The 25,003-nt window shown below is 34.8% G+C and overlaps 3 protein-coding genes across 4 annotated transcripts; 1 reads left to right on the top strand and 2 right to left on the bottom strand.

The window, feature by feature from the left end:
• Positions 1-1,298: 1,298 nt before the first annotated feature.
• cd247l (CD247 antigen like) lies at positions 1,299-14,986 on the bottom strand (the record flags this gene model as incomplete). 2 transcript variants are annotated; one of them, XM_081368652.1, is made up of 9 exons in its annotated part: positions 1,299-2,215; positions 2,526-2,555; positions 2,705-2,761; positions 2,957-2,989; positions 3,232-3,282; positions 4,445-4,522; positions 4,618-4,712; positions 7,617-7,727; positions 14,856-14,976. In XM_081368652.1, the coding sequence occupies 9 exons, from the start codon at positions 14,974-14,976 to the stop codon at positions 2,144-2,146; spliced, it is 648 nt and encodes a 215-aa protein (XP_081224778.1). In that variant the 3' UTR covers positions 1,299-2,143. The 2 variants fall into 2 exon arrangements, with proteins under 2 accessions (XP_081224778.1, XP_081224779.1); XM_081368653.1 differs by lacking the exon at positions 7,617-7,727 and having other exon boundaries at positions 1,350-2,215; positions 14,856-14,986.
• lamp1b (lysosomal associated membrane protein 1b) lies at positions 14,769-20,591 on the top strand. Its single transcript, XM_081368651.1, has 6 exons — positions 14,769-15,086; positions 15,806-16,011; positions 16,387-16,509; positions 17,420-17,486; positions 17,583-17,747; positions 19,293-20,591. Exons 1-6 carry the CDS (start codon positions 15,026-15,028, stop codon positions 19,430-19,432), a joined length of 762 nt encoding a protein of 253 aa, XP_081224777.1. The 5' UTR covers positions 14,769-15,025; the 3' UTR covers positions 19,433-20,591.
• A 32-nt stretch (positions 20,592-20,623) lies between these two features.
• On the bottom strand, positions 20,624-24,963 carry grtp1b (growth hormone regulated TBC protein 1b). Its single transcript, XM_081368650.1, has 8 exons — positions 24,828-24,963; positions 24,396-24,547; positions 24,136-24,294; positions 23,901-24,025; positions 23,540-23,636; positions 21,888-22,060; positions 21,556-21,741; positions 20,624-21,468 (listed from the first exon to the last, which is right to left on the bottom strand). Exons 1-8 carry the CDS (start codon positions 24,893-24,895, stop codon positions 21,364-21,366), a joined length of 1,065 nt encoding a protein of 354 aa, XP_081224776.1. The 5' UTR covers positions 24,896-24,963; the 3' UTR covers positions 20,624-21,363.
• Positions 24,964-25,003: the final 40 nt, after the last annotated feature.

The following is a 25,003-nucleotide window of genomic DNA, read 5'->3' as shown; positions in this document are numbered from 1 at the left end:
GAAGAAAAACAGCTCTGCCGGCTTCTGGAAAGGACTTAAAGTAACCCCTCACGGGCTGGGTGATGTTTATTAATATACGCTGAAGGATGTCCTGGGCTCACTGCAACCTGCTCAGGATAAACTGTCCTCTGGAGTTCCACTCTGTGGCTGCAGCAAGGCAAAACTGTTTCTATGATTGTCTACAGAAAACATGCAACGTCTCTCTCCATAGTCGTCTTTCAGGTGCCGTCGTCCCGTGGTTTCGCTGTTCTGTCGATGTCTTTATCTAGCTTTGCTGTATCCACTATCATGATTTCAATTGGTTTGATCAGCTGTGCATCAACTATGCATCGTTGTCCTCCATCCTGCAAGGACACGGTCCTTTTCAGATGGATTTTGATCTTTTTATTGCAAGTGGAGGGTCGAAAGCAACTATAAGCTCTATCCCAAAGCAAAAATATCCAAATATGAAATGTTTTACAAATGCAGATACCAAAGATTCCTCTTCCTTCCCAAACCCTTCAGCTTGTGTATTAAGAAACAGAACCCAGCTCTGACAGTAGTCCTAACCTCAGTAATTCCAAAGCTTAGATGTATATTTTGGTATTTTCCTGAGATGCTTATGGGGGAAAAAAGTTTGTCGTTTTTAATTTTCTTGTCCGTTGGATCTGTTGCTCTTTTTCTGTCACAGCATGGAATTTAACTGCAAAACTGTCTTACTGTAGGTTAAAGAAATAGTATTTTTGTATGTTTTTGGATGTGTCAATGTATGTGATATCAGTTTCACTGCCCAACTTATCATTGTTTTTAAAACAAAAGACAGAAAAAAGGTTAAGTTAAAAAAAAAAGACAATGTACATAATACTTTAGTCATTGATTTCAAAAGAAATCTCTCTCTATACTCTCATTTCCATATTTCCTATGGCTAAAGCTCAAGGAATGTTCCATTTTTCACTCTGTCTCATACTGTAGATTGTACTTCTATATCTCCCTTCAGAACGCTGTAACTCACTGTTGTAATAGTGATGATTGGTTGGGTTCTGAGTATCACTACAGACCTGAACTCTAGTGCCACTCGTGGCCTGCTATCAAGCAAACATACACCCAAGACTGAACGCTAAATGGCTACATCGCTGTAGCTTAGAACTGAATGATTGTGTAGAATATAAGTATGTGAATCAGGATACATGGTAGATTTGATGCATTTGTCTGCTGTATTTTGTTTGTTTTTTTATATATATATATAAAGATAATCTTTTACTGTAACTGTACAGTTCTCTTTTGTTGTAAACATCATTAAACCATTTTCCAAGTGTTTTAATATTCTAATAAGTCTTCGGTCTTTTAATATTTGCCATATTTCGGAACTTCCAGAGTTGATATACATTTTATTTCATTTTACCCTTGTGTTTTACAGTAATCAGTCAAATGGACTATTTTACACACACAATATGTAGAACATAAGAACACTGTCTCCTACCTCTCCAGACAGAGGTCTAGTTCCTAATTGCCTAGTAAAATTGGTTTGAGATTATCTTTTCCTGCCATACAACATACAAGATCCTCTATTGCAACCAAAAATTGCATATATACTATATATACACATACATACGTACATACATACATCACACACTGCCGTTCAAAAGTTTGGGGTCGGTAAGATTATTTAAAATGTTTTTGAAAAGTCTCAAAGCTTGTTTGATTCATTTTTATTGTGTTACATGGTAATTCTATTTTAAAGTGTAATTAATTCCTGGGTTGGAAAAGCTGAAGTCATTACTCCAGTCTTCTGTGTCACATGATTCTTTAGAAATCATACTAATATGCTGATTTGGTGCACAAGAAACATTTCTTATCAATGTTGAAAACCGTTGTGCTTCTTAATGTTTTTGTGGAAACCGTGATACATTTTTTCAGGATTATTTAAAGAACAGAAAACATTTTGAAATAAATATTTTGTCTTTACCGTCACTTTTTTAAAAAATCAATTCAATGCATCCATGCTGAATCATAGTATTTATTTCTATATATATAAAAAAATCTTACTGACCCCAAACTTTTGAGAATATGTATAAAGCAAGACACATAAATGCATCCAACAAAGATAGACAATTTATCTGTTGGTTGGAAGATATAAAAAATGCTCCTGAGGTTGTGCTGTGTGTTAATTGTGTGTTGTGGGAAAAGTTTCCATCTCCACAGCCTCGGCTGCATCCCTTTTTCTCCCTGTTCGAGCCTTTAAAGGAATAAACCAATAACATGAACTGATGAATTGTGGCTTTTAACAAAACTGCAGTCTGTTTTAAAACCTACCAAGCAGTGTAATGTTTTGATGACCTAGAACACTGATAACAGATGTTTAAGTAAATATGGAGAGTAAAATAGGGAGGAGAAGCTAGCTAAAAAAAAAAAGCATATAATTTGTAAATGTATAATGTAACATCCAAAGTGTCCATAAAAAGGATATTTTTATGTTAACATGTATGAATGCCATTTAAGTATAGGCCTATATCAAATCAAGAGTTTACAACGAATTGTTACATTACCTCATCAGGTTTGCTCTTGGCTTTGCGAGCCTGCAGAAATAAAAAATAATTAGCTATTTATGCTGATTTGCCAACTGAGAATAGTAGGCTAAGGAAGATATTATGCCTCATCATTGGGTGAAATGATTCATTATCCGGTTCAACAACCCACACACTTACTCTCAAATCCGTGTACTTACTTTGGCTCCTTTTGGTCTTATTTCCTGGTATTCATCATTTCTTGCTCCTTTTAGTTCCTAGAAAATACACCAACCACCATTGAGGAATGGTCAAAATGCAAGTGCACTACTGTAAACAACCACAGGAGGGCGGCAGGGATTACAGCTGTCGCTTTAGTTTACCATGAGAAGAAACTTGTATCTGGTTAAATTTATCTGTTTCTCAGATCTTATCCACATCCTTTCTGACAAATAAGTGGTTCAGCTTCTTACCTGATAATGTGTCTCTGGCTCCCGTCTTCTAATCTGAAATATGTTGATATTGATTAGATGAAGGTAGGCATCTAAAAACAACTTTTTCTCTCAAAATTGCAATTTCACGTATATAGCCTACAGGATTTGTTCATATTACAAACATGATTGGATATCAGGCCTAAAGTCTGTACAATACACTATATTTGCAGTTAACTCGCTGATATGCTCACTGATATATTTATGAATTTAAATAGGCTATACTTAAATGAAATGAAAACATAAAATAATCTCACCGGTCTGTCCAGTTGCTGATAATCGGAACTCATCTGAGGCAGATCCAAGTCCTAAGAAATACAGCACGCACATTCTGTATAAAGTCTTTATTAATCGGGTCATTCCTGTTAGATAGTGCTTTTTGAATTTTGTCACGTTAAAAATAATATGATTCTGTTGTAATTTAACTAGATATTTTAATATAGGTTTAAACCATACTTTTAGAAGCTCTGTCCAAGCTCTCGAAATTAATGTTTAATGTGTGTGTGCAAAAATGAAACTTTTGTAATTTACTTATCCTAAAGTTGTTCCAAACATGTATTTCTTTCTTCTGCTGAACAAAAAATGAAGATATTTTGAAAAATATGGTAACCAAACAAAGGTGATGCCCCCCCCCCCCCTGACTGAAACATATGGAAGTCAATGGGGCCCGCCAACTGTTTGGTTACCCATATTCTTCAAAATATCTTCTTTTTTGGAAGGTAGGGGGGCTTAATGTAGGCCTACTATCTATTTGTTTTTTTACTTTTAAGTATTTATGTTTAATTTTTTCCCCAACCATTTCATTAACCACAAATGTTAGATTTAAAGTTAGTCAGGGGCCTCAGGGTTCATATTTTCACCTGGCAATAAAGACCCTAGCGAACAGATATCGCCAGAGCCGTTGAACGCTGTTATTGAGGTAATAGTTCAGCGCTCAGCGCTCTAATGTTTTCTGTTAGGATCAAAACAACTCGACAAACATTAACACTGACATTATTTATCACTTTATTAGGCCTATGTCTTTACATATTAAAAATACACCACATCACTTTAAAATAGCTAACTGTAAGCTGTTCTAGGGGTGCCAAAAAGACAATTTATGTTGCTTTAGATGAAACTCAACAGATAGTGAAAGTAACAGTTAATGTAAAAAAAAAAAGTTGATTATAGAAAGGTAAAAGGAAGTAACTTAGCCTAATAAATTTATATGTTCAGAAATCACAAATATAGCAACATCCATCCAAACAGAATTGTTTAAAACTCCTACCTATTCACTTAATCGTGACTTTGTAATACAAGAAAACTAACTAATAAATATTATTTTCATATTTCAAATTTTGTTTAATGTTTTATGAAATATAAAGCACTTTCATTGTAGGAATGACTCATTCAATGCAATACATGTCAACACATGAAGTATATTTTGAACCTTGAACATGATCTGTGAGATATGTATTAATGATAACTCACTGTATAGACAGGCTCATTGGGGTTTTGGGCCGGGCCCGGGGTTGCAGGCTCCGGAGGAACAGGCCCTTCCTTTGTAAACTAAGCCATACAAGGCAGAACTCAAGTTAGCGATTAAAACCATGAGGGGAATTTCTTCACTTGGAACAAACTGTGCATGCTAGAGCTCAACTTACCTTCTCTCGGAAGTAGAGAGCAGTAAAAATGATAGAATACAGCAGGAGAAAAACATCTAAAATATAGCAATTTGTTGGGTCGCTCAAAGAGGCCTCTGCGAACAGAACAAACAATTTTAAAAGACTTTCATTAAGCAAGTGCACAACAAAAATTTGGTGGCTCTTCTTATTTATCGAGGTTTTGAATTATTTGTCTCCTTTCCCAGCGTAGTTGGTTTTGTAATGTTAAAGAAACAAGAAAGAATAAAAAAATGGAAAAATGAGACAGTAAATTTATAATAAGCACCTCTAGAACCTAAACCGCCAGATTATTAAATACAGAGATAAAATGTTTTATATTTAGATTACAGTACATTAAGAGGTTAATTTAACTTTGAGTTTCTGTATCCCAAGGCGTTTCGTGTCTAGTTCTGAAATCACTGTTTAATATACAAAGACTTTCTCTCATGTTCATTCTTGCAAAACATATTTAAGTGTGAGTTTAATCTGAGGCAACCAAATGATCTGCTAGATAATGTCTAACACTTTAACTCATCAATTATCAGATTGTGTGAATAGAATGCAAACTGGCTTTACAAAAATAAACCACTGAGACCAGTTAAAACTTCTTGAAATTAATTGAGGAATCGATCAAAGCTGAATGTATCGCATTTTACAGTATTTTAGATGGTGACTTAACAGTGCGCACTTTATAGAACATTTAATCGGATAATACGGCTCAATATGCCATTGACTCTTAAAATAAATAAATCTATAGACAATGTTTGTGATTATTAGATGTTTCCTGAAGCCCGTAAATGTCTTGATCGGGCACACAAGTATATAAATTCATTTTTTAATTATTAGCAAGTGTGGTTTGAAATAACTGTGAATATGAAAATCTACTGGAGATACAATGCCTTTGAATTTAAATTCATGAAATGTTCATACGCGAAATATTTTGCATTCATTATTATCCCTCTTAAAAATTAAAAAAGGGGCCACATCCAAAAACTTTACGAATATGCTATTGCGAACTATTAAATATTGCAAGGTTTTGTGGATAAACTTCAATATCTAACTTTAATCAATTACTTTTAACTGTAATCAGTTCTTAAAGATGTTCTTGCACTAATGATACTGACCTATCATTAGGACAAATAAAAAACAACATTTAAATAATTAGACAAAGATAACTGTGTAATGCAGGACTCTCCTACCAAATAAACATTGCTCTAGTCAACCCACCACGCCACTACTTTTGAAATATATAAATGATGTTTCGGATAGGTAGATAAAAGACATTAAAAGAAAGTAACTAAAACTAACATGCAACTATGTACACAGCTTTGTCGACACACGATGATTTGGCACATCGCGTTACGCGCATGTCCTGGAATCTTAAACGGCTTGTTTGGTAGCCTACTGAAATATGGTCCAGTAATATTTTTAGATAATTTTTGCGTACGTTCCTCACTCTCGTCTGTCATTTACATCCACATTGAGTGGGTCACAAAACAGTCCTTTATGAAAAAAACAAAACCCTGCACTCATGCCTTCCTGTTAGAGGCAACAGGGGCCCAAGCTCCTCTACCTGTCTCTCTGTGATCTCTGTCTAAATGTGTGTGTGTAATCTAGTTTGGTGGTTTCTGCATGAGTCTAGTTGAGTGCAAGAACAAGCACAAAACAGTTGAAGGACCTGTTGCATCACGGCAGATCAAATAGGTGTTAATGAGGGCCGGTGGATGATGGTTAGAAAGCTGACCACACACATTTCACATGTCAAACTAATTTTTTCTGCAAGGGCATTGCATACATAAACAAGGACTTATTAACAGTCAGGTATATAGGTCTAGTCATATCAAATAAAATCTTTACTCATTTATCACTAATGCATTCCTGATCATAAGCTGTGTTTTAGTTGCTTTATATAAAATAATGAGAAACACAAGAATGTGCTTTAGATAGATTAGAAACTTAAAATCGGTAGTAAAAAGATTCTAGGCTTTATCATTTTAAGACCCTAATTACATTGAAGAAGTAAAATTAAGTTGTTTACCTATCAATGAGTTATCAAAACTGATGAATTAAAAAAAATAGGCATAGTTTTACAAATTAGGCTGTACTGACTGTTAAGAGAGGATTATTATATACATCAGATTCAATGATTTTGCAATTCTTTCCAAATGCCAGAAATATCTAGTTGAATTTGGTTGTACATTCAAAACACGTAAAGGGTTACGCCGTCTATCTAATTGCTTAATTATACATTACTGAATACATAATCGGCTTGTGCATGTTTTGTTGCTGTATCTGTTTTAGTTTAACATTTAAAATAATAATTACAACAACCACTACACATCCAATAATATTCAAATTATTATAACAATTCCTTGCTAATTATTATTTATTTTAAATTCAATGTGGGAAATAAAAAGTAGCCTATACTTTGTGTGTCTACGCGGTCGTTAATGTTGTTGACTTTTGAAAAGCCGCCATTTACTGATCTTTCAATTTTGGCTTCAGGTTTCGCAAAAGGAGAGTGTAGGTTTTCGAGTTGCTTTTGTTGGATCCTCGTTTTTTTAATCTCAGGAAACAACATTTAAACATAAAGATGACAGTTGCACACCATCATAGCACTACTGAAAAGCCTTCATCTTTTTAGACATTATGTTGCAACCGAGTATATTGCACTTAAAACTGTTGTTACATGCCATGCTACAAGTCTTGCTGGTTGTGCATGGAAACTAAAATGGCCACATGAAGAGGTGTATGACCCCAATCTTTCTTTACAGGAGATAATGCGCGTACGTACACACACACACACACACACACACACATACACAAAAACATAATAAAAAATGTCTAATATTCAATTTCTCCATTTACATTTAGATATACAAGTACATATTTCGCAACGACCGAGACCCATATAAACCAATCAAAACTCTGCGCTGAATGTTATAGATATTTGACACCCTGTGCAGCAAATATGTAAAGAGCGAGAGAAATGATTTTACCTGCAGCAGACATATGTGTGGCCAAGAACAATAGAGTGGTTGTCCTGCTCATTTCCATAACATTCCCTGAAACTTTATTTCTGTAGATGCCGTTCCTTCCTGTTGCTTGGCCTGTAAGTGATGTGCAGCAGTTTTTAGCCTTTCTGTTTTGATTGCTTCTACTGTCAACTTTTACCTAACAGGAAGTGGCCCTAGCGCTAGGTTTTCTGTTCTAGTGAATGACAACCACTGCCTCCACCAAAGAGTTGTCCTCTCATCTCAAAAAAGTCTCACCATTTCCTGTATATTTTTAGACCCTCACGCTAACAGTTATGTCTTTCACCAGTGTTGCAGGATGCTTCACAGCCACTGTCTGCTGAAATTGTTGTTTCCTTTTTAACAACTTTGGACTGTAAACAAATTTGCATAAAACCTTTTCCCTGCAGGAAATTATACACAAAATATTTGTTCAAACAGCTAAGGAAAAACATAACCAGGCAACATTTTCAGAACAGAGATCATACACTTTCACCTGTTATTCATAAAAAATAAATATTTTTATTAAAAATAGGCCTACATAGCAAGTTCCAGTTGAGAGGGTAGTTTGTATGTTGTGCCCCCTGCTGTTTTGCATTTGCCACTGGTGTGGTTTTATATGTTGGTTTTGTAAGACTAGTTCAAATTAGAATGTTTTTAGCAAGGTTCGACTATATGATGATGGCAGATTTGAACCTAAATGTTAAAGTACTTCATAAATGTCAGATCAAGCAAATTCAATAGCATTTTTATTGCAAAATGTGTAAATGTATGCTATACTTTTTTGTTTATTTATTACAGTATTTGTTGTACATTACCTTTGTTTTTTGCTGATTTAAAAAAAATCTTTTTGATAATAGTTCAGTTTTTTTTTTAAGTCAGGTTCCACTGTGACAACTTACTTCATATGTGACCCTGGACCACAAAACTAGTCACATGGGTCAACTTTTTGAAATTGAGATTTATGCATCAATGGAAAACTTTATTCAGCTTTCAGGTTATGTATGGATATTTAGGACAGGACAATATTTGGCCGAGATCCAACTATTGAAAATCTGGAATCGGAGGGTGCAAAAAAATGTAAACATTGAAAAAAAAAAAAAAATCACCTTTAAAGTTGTCCATTTATGTTTGTGATTGTAATGCATTCATAATATATATATATATAGGGGAGCGCGGGGCACAACGTAACACGGGGTTAGTTGTAACACGCTTGTTTTAAATACTTCTGCACATGCTTGGATGACGAAACTTTGTGTATTTACTAGTTGCCATATCAACACTATATAGAAAAAAAAAATCCGCCAAAATTATTATTTTTTTGGAAAATATCCATAGACATTTATTAAACCATAGCAAAAGTAAATGTCTTACTTAATTTAATTTTTCATCTCTATTTTTTGTGTTTATTTAAAATAAGACAAATCTGATATTATTTTAATCTCCAAGATGTTATTTAACAGTTGAGATAGTTATTTAATGCTTCGCTAACTAGCAGAAGACACTAGCAGGGTTTAAATCCCAGTTGTGCAGGCGGGGGCATGTTGTAACACTGCGTTACAATGTGCCCCTATTAGAAATATGCTATTATATTCTATACTTTTAATTCTATTAAGAAAACGTGAGAAAAAGGTGAATAAAGACTGAGAGTCAATGTTCAGAAATTACTAATTATTTATTTGTTTTGAACTATGTTGTATAGCTGTGTTTTCATGTGTTCGTTGTCAAAACTCAAAAATGAGTTTATATTTAATTATTAAAAATTGCCATTATTTTATATGAAAAAGTTTTTTAATTGTATTTTATTTAGAAAATATTTTAGTTTGTTTTGTATATTTTTTTAATTAGATCAGATAACATTTTAAGCTGTCATATGTTATGTTACAATGTGCCCCACACATGTTACTATGTACCCCACATGGGGCATGTTGTCACATTTCACTTCCATTCTTTCGGGGTATATCAAGAAAAAAGTATATACTGTATTAATAAAACAAAAACACATAATTGTACTAGACATGTGGGAAATTAATGTGGGAAAAAATAAATACTCTGAACTGTAGAAAGTCAAAAAGCGTTACTTTGTGCCCCGCTCTCCCCTATATATATATATATATATATATATATATATATATATATATATATATATATATATATATATATATATATATATATATTAGGGGTGTGCAAAGCAGCCGGTATTTGTATCTGTATTTGTATTTGTTGAGGGGGGAAAAGTATTTGTATTTGTATTTGTATTCGAGTAAAATTCAAAATAGGTGTAAAAATCCATTTTTTTTTTTTTTTGCTTTACACTTCTAATTTACGTTATAGTGTAAGTATTCTTTAATTATATCCATTATAATAATTATGGATATGCAATATTGGTTGATGTTTTTCCTTAAATCCAGCAATGAACATGTAACAAGGAATGTCATTGAAAAGAAAATAACATAACAGCCAGTACCAACGTTAACATTACTCTGTCAACAGCCTATTGTCTAAATTACAGAGCTAACAGAGCTACTAGTGTAACTTGTCACGGTACCAAAATTTCAGTATTCGGTACCAATACCAGTGAAAATCCACGGTTCTCGGTACCAATTTCGGTACCAAAGCTTAATTTAGATTAATTGTACATATATTAAAGTGTATATCACGGTTACAAAGATGGAAACTGTAGTATTAAAAACACTTTACAATAAGATTCAATTTGTTATAACATTAGATAAAATGACCTAACAATAAACAATAGTTATATACTGTCGCAATTATTCTCCTTGGGGTTCATTTAAAAATACATTTTTAAAATCAAAAGTTAACATTATTTATGTTAACATTATTTAATGCACAATGACTGAAGTGAACAAACATGACCAATCAAGTGTTTGTATTAAATAACATTCACAAACATTAATTAATGTTGTAAAAATATATTGTTCCCTCAATGTGTTGATGTTATAGATGCGCATTAAGTAATGTTAATGAATGGTATCTATAGTGTTACCAAATACAGGAGATAAAACGTGTTTTATTTGACTTGGCTGTACTTTTATTTAATCCAAAACTGCATTCATATTTCATTTTAAAAGGGCTTTTTAAACCTGCTAAGAGTTATCCAGCCAAGAATAAGCCTAGAACAGCTTTTCTGATGGACTGATATTAATGACATGATGACGGCTTTTTATTTCATTTCTCATCTCCATAAATATATCTAAAGCTAATGCAAGGGCTAGAAATCAATTAATTCTTTGCTGATACTTCCTCGTCATCATGAAGAGTGCAGTTCGCACCGCGTCTGTCGTTGCTATGCAACCAACATAGGCGCGCCTGGAAAAACGAGTGCGCGTTTCGCACTGGCATGAAGTTGGTTTGACGTTGGACGTTCGATATTCGCATATTTAGGGACCGTCTCAAAATTACATGCGACATTGGTATAAACGTTTCTAACTTCAATAACATTGAAGACAATGACTTACAGTCATAAAACAAACTGTACATTGTTCACCCAGGTGTCAGGTATGATGCACACCTTTTAGATTTTTGATATTTATGACAATAAACTGTTAAATCATATGCAAATTTTGCTATGTATTTCACTACTGTATGGGGTCATACACAAAATATGACAATATTTAAAGCTCAATAGCATTTGAAGACAACGACTTACAGTCATAAAACCAACTGCACATTGTTCACCCAGGTCTCAGGTATGATGCACACCTTTTAGATTTTTGATATTTATGACAATAAACTGTTAAATCATATGCAAATTTTGCTATGTATTTCACTACTGTATGGGGTCATACACAAAATATGACAATATTTAAAGCTCAATAGCATTTGAAGACAACGACTTACAGTCATAAAACCAACTGCACATTGTTCACCCAGGTCTCAGGTTTGATGCACACCTTTTAGATTTTTGATATTTATGACAATAAACTGTTAAATCATATGCAAATATTGCTATGTATTTCACTACTGTATGGGGTCATACACAAAATATGACAATATTTAAAGCTCAATAGCATTTGAAGACAATGACTTACAGTCATAAAACCAACTGTACATTGTTCACCCAGGTCTCAGGTTTGATGCACACCTTTTAGATTTTTGATATTTATGACAATAAACTGTTAAATCATATGCAAATTTTGCTATGTATTTCACTACTGTATGGGGTCATACACAAAATATGACAATATTTAAAGCTCAATAGCATTTGAAGACAATGACTTACAGTCATAAAACCAACTGTACATTGTTCACCCAGGTCTCAGGTATGATGCACACCTTTTAGATTTTTGATATTTATGACAATAAACTGCTAAATCATATGCAAATTTTGCTATGTATTTCACTACTGTATGGGGTCATACACAAAATATGACAATATTTAAAGCTCAATAGCATTTGAAGACAACGACTTACAGTCATAAAACCAACTGTACATTGTTCACCCAGGTCTCAGGTATGATGCACACCTTTTAGATTTTTGATATTTATGACAATAAACTGTTAAATCATATGCAAATATTGCTATGTATTTCACTACTGTATGGGGTCATACACAAAATATGACAATATTTAAAGCTCAATAGCATTTGAAGACAATGACTTACAGTCATAAAACCAACTGTACATTGTTCACCCAGGTCTCAGGTTTGATGCACACCTTTTAGATTTTTGATATTTATGACAATAAACTGTTAAATCATATGCAAATTTTGCTATGTATTTCACTACTGTATGGGGTCATACACAAAATATGACAATATTTAAAGCTCAATAGCATTTGAAGACAATGACTTACAGTCATAAAACCAACTGCACATTGTTCACCCAGGTCTCAGGTTTGATGCACACCTTTTAGATTTTTGATATTTATGACAATAAACTGTTAAATCATATGCAAATATTGCTATGTATTTCACTACTGTATGGGGTCATACACAAAATATGACAATATTTAAAGCTCAATAGCATTTGAAGACAAAGACTTACAGTCATAAAACCAACTGTACATTGTTCACCCAGGTCTCAGGTATGATGCACACCTTTTAGATTTTTGATATTTATGACAATAAACTGTTAAATCATATGCAAATATTGCTATGTATTTCACTACTGTATGGGGTCATACACAAAATATGACAATATTTAAAGCTCAATAGCATTTGAAGACAAAGACTTACAGTCATAAAACCAACTGTACATTGTTCACCCAGGTCTCAGGTTTGATGCACACCTTTTAGATTTTTGATATTTATGACAATAAACTGTTAAATCATAAGCAAATATTGTTATGTATTTCACTACTGTATGGGGTCATACACAAAATATGACAATATTTAAAGCTCAATAGCATTTGAAGACAACGACTTACAGTCATAAAACCAACTGTACATTGTTCACCCAGGTCTCAGGTATGATGCACACCTTTTAGATTTTTGATATTTATGACAATAAACTAAAAGGTGTGCATCAAACATTGTCTTCAAATGCTATTGAGCTTTAAATATTGTCATATTTTGTGTATGACCCCATACAGTAGTGAAATACATAGCAATATTTGCATATGATTTAGCAGTTTATTGTCATAAATATCAAAAATCTAAAAGGTGTGCATCATACCTGAGACCTGGGTGAACAATGTACAGTTGGTTTTATGACTGTAAGTCATTGTCTTCAAATGCTATTGAGCTTTAAATATTGTCATATTTTGTGTATGACCCCATACAGTAGTGAAATACATAGCAAAATTTGCATATGATTTAACAGTTTATTGTCATAAATATCAAAAATCTAAAAGGTGTGCATCAAACCTGAGACCTGGGTGAACAATGTACAGTTGGTTTTATGACTGTAAGTCATTGTCTTCAAATGTTATTTAAGTTAGAAACGTTTATACCAATGTCGCATGTAATTTTGAGACGGTCCCTAAATATGCGAATATCGAACGTCCAACGTCAAACCAACTTCATGCCAGTGCCGTACGCTTCTATTATTATAAGCGCGCTTGCCGCGCGCCTACATTTGAAATCTGCACGCGCAAAAAACGCGCTATGTGAACGACCCCTTATGGCAACGTGACATTAGCCTAATCCAAAATATGTCCGTGTCATTTCCTCCTTTCTTATCAACAAGTGGATTTACAGCCGGAGGAAACGCAGCTTTTTGATATAAAGTTTTTCTTGTTCCCGAATACAAATATTTTTTTTAAGTATTTGTTCGAAATAAGTATTCGTAAAAAACACATTATTTGTGCCTTTCCGAATACCATATTCGGGTTCGGCTCCACCCCTAATATATATATATATATATATATATTTCCTGGGTAGTGTTATAGATGTGCAGTAGCTTTAAAGTCTTTCAATGTGTCTATACATAAATTGACTTTCCAAAATAAACCTACCTTGAGAAATATTTACTGGATCTGATTTCATCAGATCAACATATCAGGCTCTTAAAGTACACCATTGCAAGCAACACAGTAAAAGGCCAAAAGATCAGGTATCACACTTCTGTGATGGCATTCTGGAATGGTCCTAAAATCTTTAGCCTCCTTGTAAATTGTCTCTGTAATGTGGCACTTCAGTCACATGCATCCTCATTCCGATAGGTAGGCCTATCTTCTGTGTGCTGTTAAATCTATGTAGCATCTGTTTTCAACATTTTTCAATACAGCTTAATGGCATAACCACAGGAAACATACAATAAGCAATAACTAATTTGTTCATTATTGTCAACATGACCATGGCAAAAACCGTCAAAATAAAATGCAAAAAGCAGTCGTTTTTCTTGTGCAGTCGTATTATGTTGCACATTGTATTTGTTCAATCACACAATGAGATGATTTAAGTAAATTATTTTATGACTCACTGACTATCCTGAAAAAACAACAACAACAAAAAAACGATCACAACACTTACAGAAATATAGTTGCTTGGCCATCTATGAAATGTGACAATGTACGTGAGAGATGGGATAGCAAATATGTATAATAAAAGTAATTTTATTATTTAGTTTATTTATTATCATTATTAATCTAAGCAACATTTGTCTTCTTTTTGTTCAAAAACAAGACATAAATTAAAATAAATTAAAAACGAGAAAAACATGCGCATGCGCGTTGCTGCTGTTGCGTGATTCTAGAAGTCGCTCACATGACATGACGGTGGCGTTTCCTACTGCGGTTACGAGAAACTAAACAAATCTGACCTGCGTTTTTAGATGTAGATTTGGCACAGCGGCAGCTCAAACCGACCGTATACGCCTGCGCCATAACGACAGTTATCTGAAGAGCCTCTTTGAAGACGCAGATTGCACAGACTGGTATCATCTGTTTTTGTATCGAGTGTGTTTTGATTTACGTTACTTAGGCAAGAAACATGATCCCCATCATCCGCAAACAAAACATGCCCGCCGGGGAATTTTTTTGCCTGCTGTTAGGTAAGTTTGAATTTAATATAGTGTATTTTGGGCAGCTGGAATATTTGGTCTGGTTATACTTTGATTAATGTATTAATTAAATAATTGCTTAATTAATAAGAATAAACAAGCCCATGTATGGAGGACGCTTTGTTTCCTGATAATAATGTTTATTCCTGCAATACCTTGGCCTAAGTAGGCCTGCGGTGTTAGGAAAGCTGAGAATTAAAAATATTTTTTACTTATTAACAGACATGACTTCTAAAACAATTCATTATTTTCATTACTGAAAACCACTACCATGTATTTGACTACGTTGCTGCCTGCTTCTACACGTTTAAAGGTGGACCCAGAAATGTTTTGCTTGTTAAAAAAAAACTTTTACATATTTAGAAATAAGAAATATAATTGAAATTTTGTATGCATAAGATGAAGACTCAGTATTTTATCAGTGAACGGGTCGCCCCCTCATGGGCGCCACCATGTTGACGTCAAAATAACAGTAGTAATCATGCTAATAAAAACGATAAATAAAATAGGTTTGGTGTGAAGCAGCAGCAGTTAGGAAACAAACATCATGCATCCAGGCTGATAGGGGTCAGTATACATTTTAAAACCTATTTTACTATTGGAATTAATAAACAAAGTATAACAACAAATTACTGAGTACACCTTTAACCCTAACCAGTGCTACAACCTATCTAGAACCTTTTAAAATAATAATAATGTTTTCATTACAGCTCTAACTATACATCAGACTTTGACCACTGATGTATCGCCCAGTGTGGTCGCCCCTGAAACCAGCTCTCCTCCGGCCTCTCCTGCACCCCCCGGCCCCCCTGAGCGGGGCAACTACAATGTCACCAATGCCACTGACACTGTCTGTCTCTTGGCACGGATGGGCCTGCAGCTCAACATAAGCTTTATTTCAAGCTCTCATGGCACGGTACTATATGGCACATTTACTGTAACGCTCACTTTCATGGGACAAAAGTAGCTTGGAATATTCTGCTAATTATCTACTTTTCTCTTCGGTTGGTAAAAAGCGTATTTTAAATGAGTAGATAATCACAGAATTTTCATTTTTGGTTGAACCATTCCTTTTTCCAGCTTATTACTGGAACCTGAAATGGCTCATAGAAAAAGGACACCTGTATGCTTTAGTTCTATGACAAATACCATTATATATTGCTGCTATTAAAATTCCTTGGGTTGTTGTAAATAAAGGGATTTGCTGGGATAAAGGGATTTGAATGCAAGTAATTCAGAGTAATGAAGGTTTGGTCCTCATTTCTAAATGTAAACATACTTTGCTTTTCAGACTGTCCAGGAGGTCTTGAACCTGCATCCGAACCTGATTAAATTCTCTGGATCCTGCACACCAGACTTTGCAACTCTCAAACTGACTGAGGACAACATTACTTTGACTTTCAGCTTCTCTTTAGTAAGTTTTGAATCTCCTCCTATTATTTCTAGGGATGCACTGATCATTACTTTTCATGGCCGTGTTTGATTCCGTGTTTGTTTTTTTACAAGCAAATTGGCAGGTTTTGATTTTGATTCCCTCTTTGTTTAACCCAAAAAAGGGCAGATATAGGACACAAATAATACAATTTCATGATTTGTTTTAAAAACATGACTTTTATTTTTTATTTTAATGTTTGTATCCCCCAGGATAAGTTGCCCCTTTGGAGGTATAAATTCATTGAAAACAGAAAGCTTGTTTGGCAATGCTTGTTTGCCACTTATATAAGCCACATTTTTAAAACATTTTATTCTCTCATAACTTACAGTGAAGATTCTTTAAACATTTAGTCAAAAAATCAAGATAATACGTATTATATATTAGCCTACTACTGTATTATGTGCTGTATCATACTTGCACTCATAAACACTATTATACAGAATATTATATTAAACACTTTTAATAAAACAATATTATACATTATACAGAGGTAAGAGGAAAAGAAAATGCCATCAAAACTTTTCTGAAGACAGTCAGTTCCCTTCAGAGAAACTTTTGTATAAACCCCCACCCTAAATTCCATATTTATATTTTTCTTCCGTTATTTAGAGCATCGCAAACAGTGAACTTGTGCCTTTTTCAGTATCTGCTGGCACGTCTGCTCTTCTCTCTGCGTCTGTCTTCAGCGTTTCCCATCTCTGGCCATGTTTACTGACTTGTAATATTTCTGCACAATTTATATTTTGCGCAAGTACGGAATAGAGATCGGCCAAATTAAAATGGAAAAATGACCAGTGCATCTCTAATCATTTCCTCTAATGTCCCCTCAAATTACCCAGACCACACTGATGTCATCATCACATATGGAATATACTTAATTGCTTTTCAGAATTCCACATCAAACAAATATCATCTTAGTGGTTTGGAGCTGTCAGCTGCATTGCCTGATATGGCTAGTAAGTCAGTTTTAAATAGCCCATGTATGATAGAAGTTGTAGTTTTTTAGTTAAGTTTTCTGAAAAGCTGAGTCTTTTTGTTTTATTTTTGCTTAGAGCGCCTTGTTTTCGCGAACACCTCTCTGAACTACATGGTGGGAACACTGGGCTACTCTTACATGTGTCAGAAGGAGAAAACCTTGAGCGTTACACAGGATTTCTCTCTCAACACTTTCCAGCTTCAAGTGCAACCTTTCAGCGTCAATGGAGATTTTGGAACAGGTATTTTCTTTCTTTCTCTCTCTTACCCTTTCTCAGTTTTGTCCTTTCATTCTTCAAGGAATGTTCCGGCTTCAACGCACAAAAGGCAACATGAAAATCTCAGTTGTCATAACATTGTGAAGCTGATAAAGCCAGTAACTTTGTCCACACAAGTATACTGAGTCTTTTAACCACTAAGAACAGTAGTCCCATCCAGGGTTTTTATAGTTAACTAAAACCATTTGTGTTTTTTACATTTACCATTTACATTTGCTTCTCAGCTCCAAATGCAGTGTTTGAGGGCGGGTCAAAGTAGATGTTGTTCATGGGCAGACAATGAAAACCATAGGCTGCCATTATGCAGAATTGTTACAAACCTACGCCGTTATGTTATGGAAGTGAGACTGGAATTGACCGTTTGCAAAGACCCGCCCCCTTTAGTTACTGTTGCTATGCCCGACAAGCCACGCCCCACCATGTTCTCACGCAGTGAAAAATACATCGCGGAGCAGAGAGGACACTGACAATGCGCTGACAGACGGGACAGACCAGGTTACTTTTGATATGAAACAAAGTCTCAACTTTCAAATATGGTCATTTTTTAATGAAATTGAAACAATAAATACCGCTCTTTAATGTGTCTGACAGATCGCTGTAGAGCCTCAGTTAAAGCTGCTCGTGAACCGATCATCTCTGCCTTCTAGTTATAGCATCAAATAAACATAAGAAGGAATGTTGTTTTAACCGTGGAAAGACGTCAGTACACACCGTTTTTCAAGTTCAAATCCTCCAACGTTAATCTACTAACTCTCCTGACTGCTTTGTCATACAAAAATGGCAGATTCGGCGGATGGCGGATTATGATTGGTCTGATCGTCTGTCAATCAAACTCCCTGCGAAGGGTCAATTGCTGACGACTCGTTTCAGCATTTCAGAATCAATTCTTTCTTTTTGGAGACAACAACTTTATTTGTTGTGCACTTTTTTGGGGGGCACCATTTTCTACTTATTTTACACTTTGATTTTTGCTTAAAGGGATATTTCACCCAAAAATGAAAATTCTGTCATTTACTCTCCCTCAAGTTGTTCCAAACCTGTATGACTTTCTTTCTTCTGCTGAACACAAAAGAAGATATTTTGAAGACCGTCGGTAACCAAACGACTGATGGACCCCATTGACTTCCATAGTAGGAAAAAAAAAAATACTATGGATGTCAATGGGGACCAGCAACTGTTTAATTACCACCCTTCTTTAAAATATCTTTTGTGTTAAGCAGAAGACAGGAAATCATACAGGTTTGGAACAACTTGAGGGAGAGTAAATGATGACAGAATTTTCATTTTTGGGTGAACTATCCCTTTAAATATGCGTACATGTGTTTAAGCTAGTATTTTCTGTTGATCAACATTATATAAAAACTGCAGTCTTTGTGTAGGCACACACATTATGATCATTAATTTAGATCCTGAAATACTGATATGATTGATTGAATAGGTTGTTTTCCTTAACTGTTTCTAATTTTTCTTCTTTTGCCACCCTCTCCCTTCCCTCCGTCACTGTTCTAGCTGAGGAGTGTGAGTTAGATGAGGACGACATGTTGATTCCCATCATTGTGGGTGCTGCCTTGGCTGTTCTAGTGCTGATAGTGATCCTGGCCTACCTTATTGGCAGGAGCAGAAGTCATGCAGGCTACCAGACCATCTAAACCCTCCCCGTGTAATCTTTAAGCCAGGATGTGTCGACTCGACACCACCAATTTTTGCTCTAATTTGGACTCAACAACACTACTACAACTGCAGATACCTAGTTTTTAACCTGCCCTGCCCTCTGCTGGTGTCTCACGCTGCCACTGCTCAGGTGGATCTGTGTTTCCTGGACTTTCTGTTGGAGTATGTTAAACATAGTATAATTCATGCACATGTAAGGGTACAGGGCAAAACGTGTCTAGGTCATGCTAATGTATTGTTTCCAGGAACCAGATTATGCTTACCTAGAGGAATTTCTTTTGTTTGTTGCCATTTAGGCTTAATCTGGGTCTTGGAAAACATGCAATCTTTTTGGTACCTCATTTTGTTAATTTAATGTTATGTATTTATTTATATAAATAGGAGGATTTAGGGAAGCTGATAATGTTGTTACTGTTACATGCTCGGTCTAAAAGGGACTACATATTTAACACTACTTTCTAATCTTGATCCTGACTACCTTTTGTGATTTTTAGCTAGAAGTTCACTTTTGGAGCTAAACACCGTAAAATACAGGTCAGCTTTTGGGATTCACCAGATTGGAGGAAAAAAAAACACTTATTGCTGCCAACAAAGCCTTGCATAATAGGTTTGAGTCAGATGTTAATTTGGTACTACATTTTAATGAAGAAAAAATCCACATCTTTCCAAATCTGCTAAACTGATGTTAAATGGAATATCCACTTTCTAGAGTAGAATGCCCTTCAATAACACAAAATAGTCCAGTTTTTCCCTCATGCTACATATCAAAACTATATAGCCTGCTTGCATCCATTTAGCATTGTATTCGCATTCATTCAGAAGCGTTAAAAGGGAAATTCTACTAGGAAAGGTGAGGAAATATGGTTTTGCACTACTGGATGGGCAAAGGGTACATTTGACACTAACACAGCAGGAAGTTCTGCTTAACTTGAAGTAGGTTTAGACTATTATAGACCTAGGTAAATGGTTAACTGTTACAAACTCGAGGAGTGAACTGAGAGAAACATGCTTTATCAGTGGATAAATCTCTCCTTTCTGACAGGCCTTCATATGGAAGGACTGCATGTGGATATTGAAGTGTTGCCTTGATTGCTATGATGTTCATGTTGTTTTAAGGGAATGCGATTCGAAGTTTCTAAATAAAATGAAAAATAAAACACAAGAAAATGAGTTTGCCTCCTAAATATTTATTAGTTAAACATTGCATTTCATCAACAGTATGTATATCTGAACAGAAAACCGATTGTTATAGTAACACAACAAAGCAATAGGCAAAAAACAGTTAAAATGGATTCCAGTTAAAAGGTTAATCTTACAGGTTTAGAATAACATGCCTCCAGAATTCAAGTTACATTTTTTTTTTAAGAAATTATTACTTTTATTCAGCAAGGAGGCATTAAATTAATAAGAAATGACATAAAAGACTTTTAAAAAGTTACAAAATATTTATTTTTCAAATAAATGCTGTACTTTTGAACTTATTCATCAAAGAATCCTGAATTTTTTATCATGGTTTCCACAAAAAAAAAAAAAAAAAAAGTTTTGTTTTTCACCAAATCAGCATATTAAAATGATTTCTGGAGGATCATGTGACACTGAAGACTGGAGTAATGGCTGCTGAAAATTTAACTTTGCCATCACATGAATGCATCTTAAAACATTAAATTGTAATATTGTACATTATTAGTATTTTATGGTATTTTTGATCAAACAGCCATAGTGAGCATTAGGCACTTTTAAAACATTAAAACATTTTACCGAACCTAAACTTTTGAACAGTATTGTATCCCCTGACACCTTTTTCTTAAACATTCATATAGTTATTTATTGACATAGAATTGTTATTTTCTTCCACACAGTAAATAACAGATCTCGCATGCAGTCAGAACTTTATGTCCATGTTCACCATTTATTGTGAAGGACGGTTATTGGCAGAAGTAATGCGATTTCTACACATCTTCCTAAGTTTAGTGATTGTTTCCGTGGAAAGACCTCCAGGCTCCATAAAGATTTTCTGAAGTTAGAGGACAAACATCATTCAGAGCAAAATTATCATTAGTATTAGCTTAGTTTGTGAATAAATAGCATCCACAGAATGTACCTGCATGAACGAATGGCAGTCTTCTACGTACTCCCCATGAGTGATCTGTTTGAAGCGTTCGCAGATTTCTGGGAGACTCTGTGCCTGTGAGATGAGGTTCTGATGGTGACCGATCAGCGTCAAAGCCACACGGAACAGGATCTTGGATCCCTCGTAGAAAAGGCAGTCCCATATTCTCAGCACTGTCTGAGAGAAGCACACAGTTACCGATTATTACATTCAATATTGGCATCAAAAACTCTACTTATGTTCTATAAAACTGGCTAATCATTTCATAAGGACTGAAAATTGTTGAATGACTGCACAGCTTAACCTTTGACTTTCATCCTCACCTCTACAGGAAGGATGTCAATGTATAGGCAGATGAACCAGCGCGAGACCACCAGGGTCCACATTACATTGTGCCGATTCATGGCCTGCCAGACAGCAGGAACCTTCATCCTGACAAGCTCCCCAAGAACCTCTTGATCCATTTTAAGGCCCAGCATAGTTGAGGTGTAATAGTCTAAATAAAAAAAATAAAAAAAAAGTTTTGTATATAAAAAACAATCACTAATATATATAGTGCGTGCATAGTTATGCAAATATGCCTGCCTCTATGGGAATTTAACATAGGGGTGTCCAAACTTAAGCACCCTGTATTTGAAGGAAGAACATTTATTTATTTACGATACATTATTCATTCACAAAGAAAATTGGTGTCCTTAAAGGTTGGATTTTTCCTAATTTTTTAAATTAAGGCATTAAGTTCAGTTTCCAAAAGAAGATTTTTTATTCCTCTGTTTAGTCAACTTTAGGATGGGTGTCTAAACTTATGCATAGCACTGTATATATAAATATATATATATATATATATATATATATATGGAACATGATACAGAATAGAATTATGATGAATTCATAATTTCTGAGTATTTACGAGTTATACAGGACATTCAGATGTCACATATGTGACCCTGGACCACAAAACCAGTCACATGGGTCAATTTTTTTTAATTGAGATGTATACAACATCTGAAAGCTGAACAAATAAGCGTTCCATTGATGTATGGTTTGTTAGGATATGACAATATTTGGAAGCACAACTATTTGAAAAATCTAGAATCTGAGGGTGCAAAAAAATCGAAACTGAGAAAATCGCCTTTAAAGTTGTCCATTTATGTCGGTGATTGTGTTGCACTCACTCACACAAATAAATGTTAGATATATTTACGGTAGGAAATTTACAAAATATCTTCATGGCACATGATCTTTACTTAATATCCTAATGATTTTTGGCATAAAAGAAAAATTGATAATTTTGACCCATACAATGTATTGTTGGCTATTGCCACAAATGTACCCGTGCGATATGTGACTGGTTTTCTGATCCAGGGTCACATATGTATGTGGCGGGGTGATTTGAGCACAAAATTATTAACTTTGCAGAGCATTCATTACATTAACGTTGATTTTAACCAATATTAATCTATGTTAAAAGGGATAATTTACCCAAACTGAAAATTCTGTCATCATTTACCTTCGTGTCATTCCAAACCTGTATGTCTTTCTTTCTTCTACAGAACACAAGATATTTTGAAGAATGTTGGTAACCAGACAGTTTTGGTGACCATTGAATTCAACCGTATGGACAAAAAACACTGAGCAATTTTTTTTCATTTCAGGAGAAAGAAAGTCAGGTTTGGAATGACATGAGGGTGAGTAAATGATGACAGCATTTTTTATTGGGTGAACTATCCCTTTAAGGAAAGGTAAGATTTTGGGTTAAATGACTTATAACAATAGCCTAAAACAATGACTAAATTGCTTTTTGGCTATTGGTTATTTTGTCCTCACTCACAAGGTCTAGGTGATGTCACTCCAAAAACAAAGTCCTTTCAAAGGTGGAACAAGTTATTACATTTTGATTAATGTAATGATTAACCTATGCATGATGTTTTGAAGAAGTCCTGGTTATATACAACAGTGGGTAAAAGTGACAGACCTGGTAAGATCTTGCCAAGTAAAGCATCCATTAACCAGAACGACTTCTCCTCATCTTTGGTGATGATGAGGAGGTATCCAGCGATAAAGTTCATTCCCTAAAAAGGCAACAAGGGAAACATTTCAGTAGCCTACTGATTTGAATGCAGACGGGTACAACAGGTTCTGTCATAATATTGACAGGGTAAATAACGCAAAATTACAACAGTGTCTTACTTCCTCACTTGTTATAATTGATTATTCACTAGTATCCTTACACAACAATAGTTTTAGATACTCATAGGAAGTTCAATACATCCTGGATTCAAGTGACACTTAAGTGATAATATGTGTAAAATGTCATGTGTATATGACAGTAGTACCTGACAGTAACCAACATCCTTATTGTGGTATCCATAACCCAGAAGTACATTAAACAGAGCTTTTTGTAAACATGATTGGGAGGAGTCACGGAACTGAATGTTGTCAGGGAAGGTTCTGTGCATATCTGGAAAAAAGATTTCAAAGTATTTTATTTCCAATATGACCTGTTCAATCTCTATTCAGGATTGAATAAAAACTTTCAAATGAAATATGGTTTCATGAGAAGTAACTTGCCGGCAAGTATGGTCTCCTCTATTTTAGGGTCATGCTCAGCCTTTAATAGAGAATGATAGTACCCAGGATTCCTCTCCAACTGGTCCTGGGCTCCACTAGCTGCCATCCAGATCTGAGTGCGATGTTCACACGGAACCCCCTTCCTCACATATCGCTTCACTGCAAACCCACACGACAGCTTCACAAATGTGAACCTTTCTGTCTTATAAAATATAGTAGCCTAATAATACAATTACTACAAATAAAATAGAAATGCCCACCTTTCAGATTCTTCTCCACTTTCACGGTGCCCTGCAAAAGTTTAGACCACTTCTTTGACCTCCTAGTGAGAACAGCTAAATACTCGGCCATTAGCTCCTCATTGGATTCAGAGCTGAAATCCTCTGATCTCTCAAAACCATATTGGTCTACCCTACAGGCACATTTACAGACTTGGTTCACATGTGGGAATTCTTTGAAAAAACAAACTTTAATAACAAAAAATAAAACATAAAACCGTAAAATTACGAAATTATGAGTTCAGTATTATTTTCTTTACATTTAAAAAAAGTGTTTATATTGGCTAAATGACATTGACGCAAACATCACCTGACGCACAGGTGTTTTGGACCACATCTCGCGGCGACCTTCACACTATCAATAATAAAGCGAATGTTATACGGCATCATATGAATATAAAGTTACGTTCATACCTCTTGCAGTCGTTGTTGTCTGAACTGGCAGAACATTCCCTGCTTTGATCATTAAAGTGATTCTCCATGTAGAGTTTAGCGCGTTTCTTAGCTGGCACTAACTGAGGCGAGCTGTTAACGTCAACTCCTCCCCTACAGAAACCTGTCATATGCACAGGTTATATATTTATAGACTA

The sequence above is a fragment of the Scardinius erythrophthalmus genome, assembly GCF_964197995.2.
Source record: "Scardinius erythrophthalmus genome assembly, chromosome: 6".
Taxonomy (NCBI): domain Eukaryota; kingdom Metazoa; phylum Chordata; class Actinopteri; order Cypriniformes; family Leuciscidae; genus Scardinius; species Scardinius erythrophthalmus.
The sequence above is the reverse complement of the archived record's forward strand: the minus strand, read 5'-3'. Positions and strand labels throughout refer to the sequence as shown.

What these genes read in the sequence shown, in the direction of transcription:
- grtp1b (XM_081368650.1), bottom strand. Translation starts at nt 24,895, where the DNA reads ATGGAGAATCACTTTAATGATCAAAGCAGGGAATGTTCTGCCAGTTCA. An exon ending in GACAACAACGACTGCAAGAG is followed by an intron (nt 24,548 to 24,827) that starts GTATGAACGTAA and finishes ATGTGCCTGTAG; the next exon opens with GGTAGACCAATATGGTTTTG. An exon ending in AGTGGAGAAGAATCTGAAAG is followed by an intron (nt 24,295 to 24,395) that starts GTGGGCATTTCT and finishes GTGGGTTTGCAG; the next exon opens with TGAAGCGATATGTGAGGAAG.
- lamp1b (XM_081368651.1), top strand. Translation starts at nt 15,026, where the DNA reads ATGATCCCCATCATCCGCAAACAAAACATGCCCGCCGGGGAATTTTTT. An exon ending in ATTTTTTTGCCTGCTGTTAG is followed by an intron (nt 15,087 to 15,805) that starts GTAAGTTTGAAT and finishes TTTTCATTACAG; the next exon opens with CTCTAACTATACATCAGACT. An exon ending in TTTCAAGCTCTCATGGCACG is followed by an intron (nt 16,012 to 16,386) that starts GTACTATATGGC and finishes TTTGCTTTTCAG; the next exon opens with ACTGTCCAGGAGGTCTTGAA.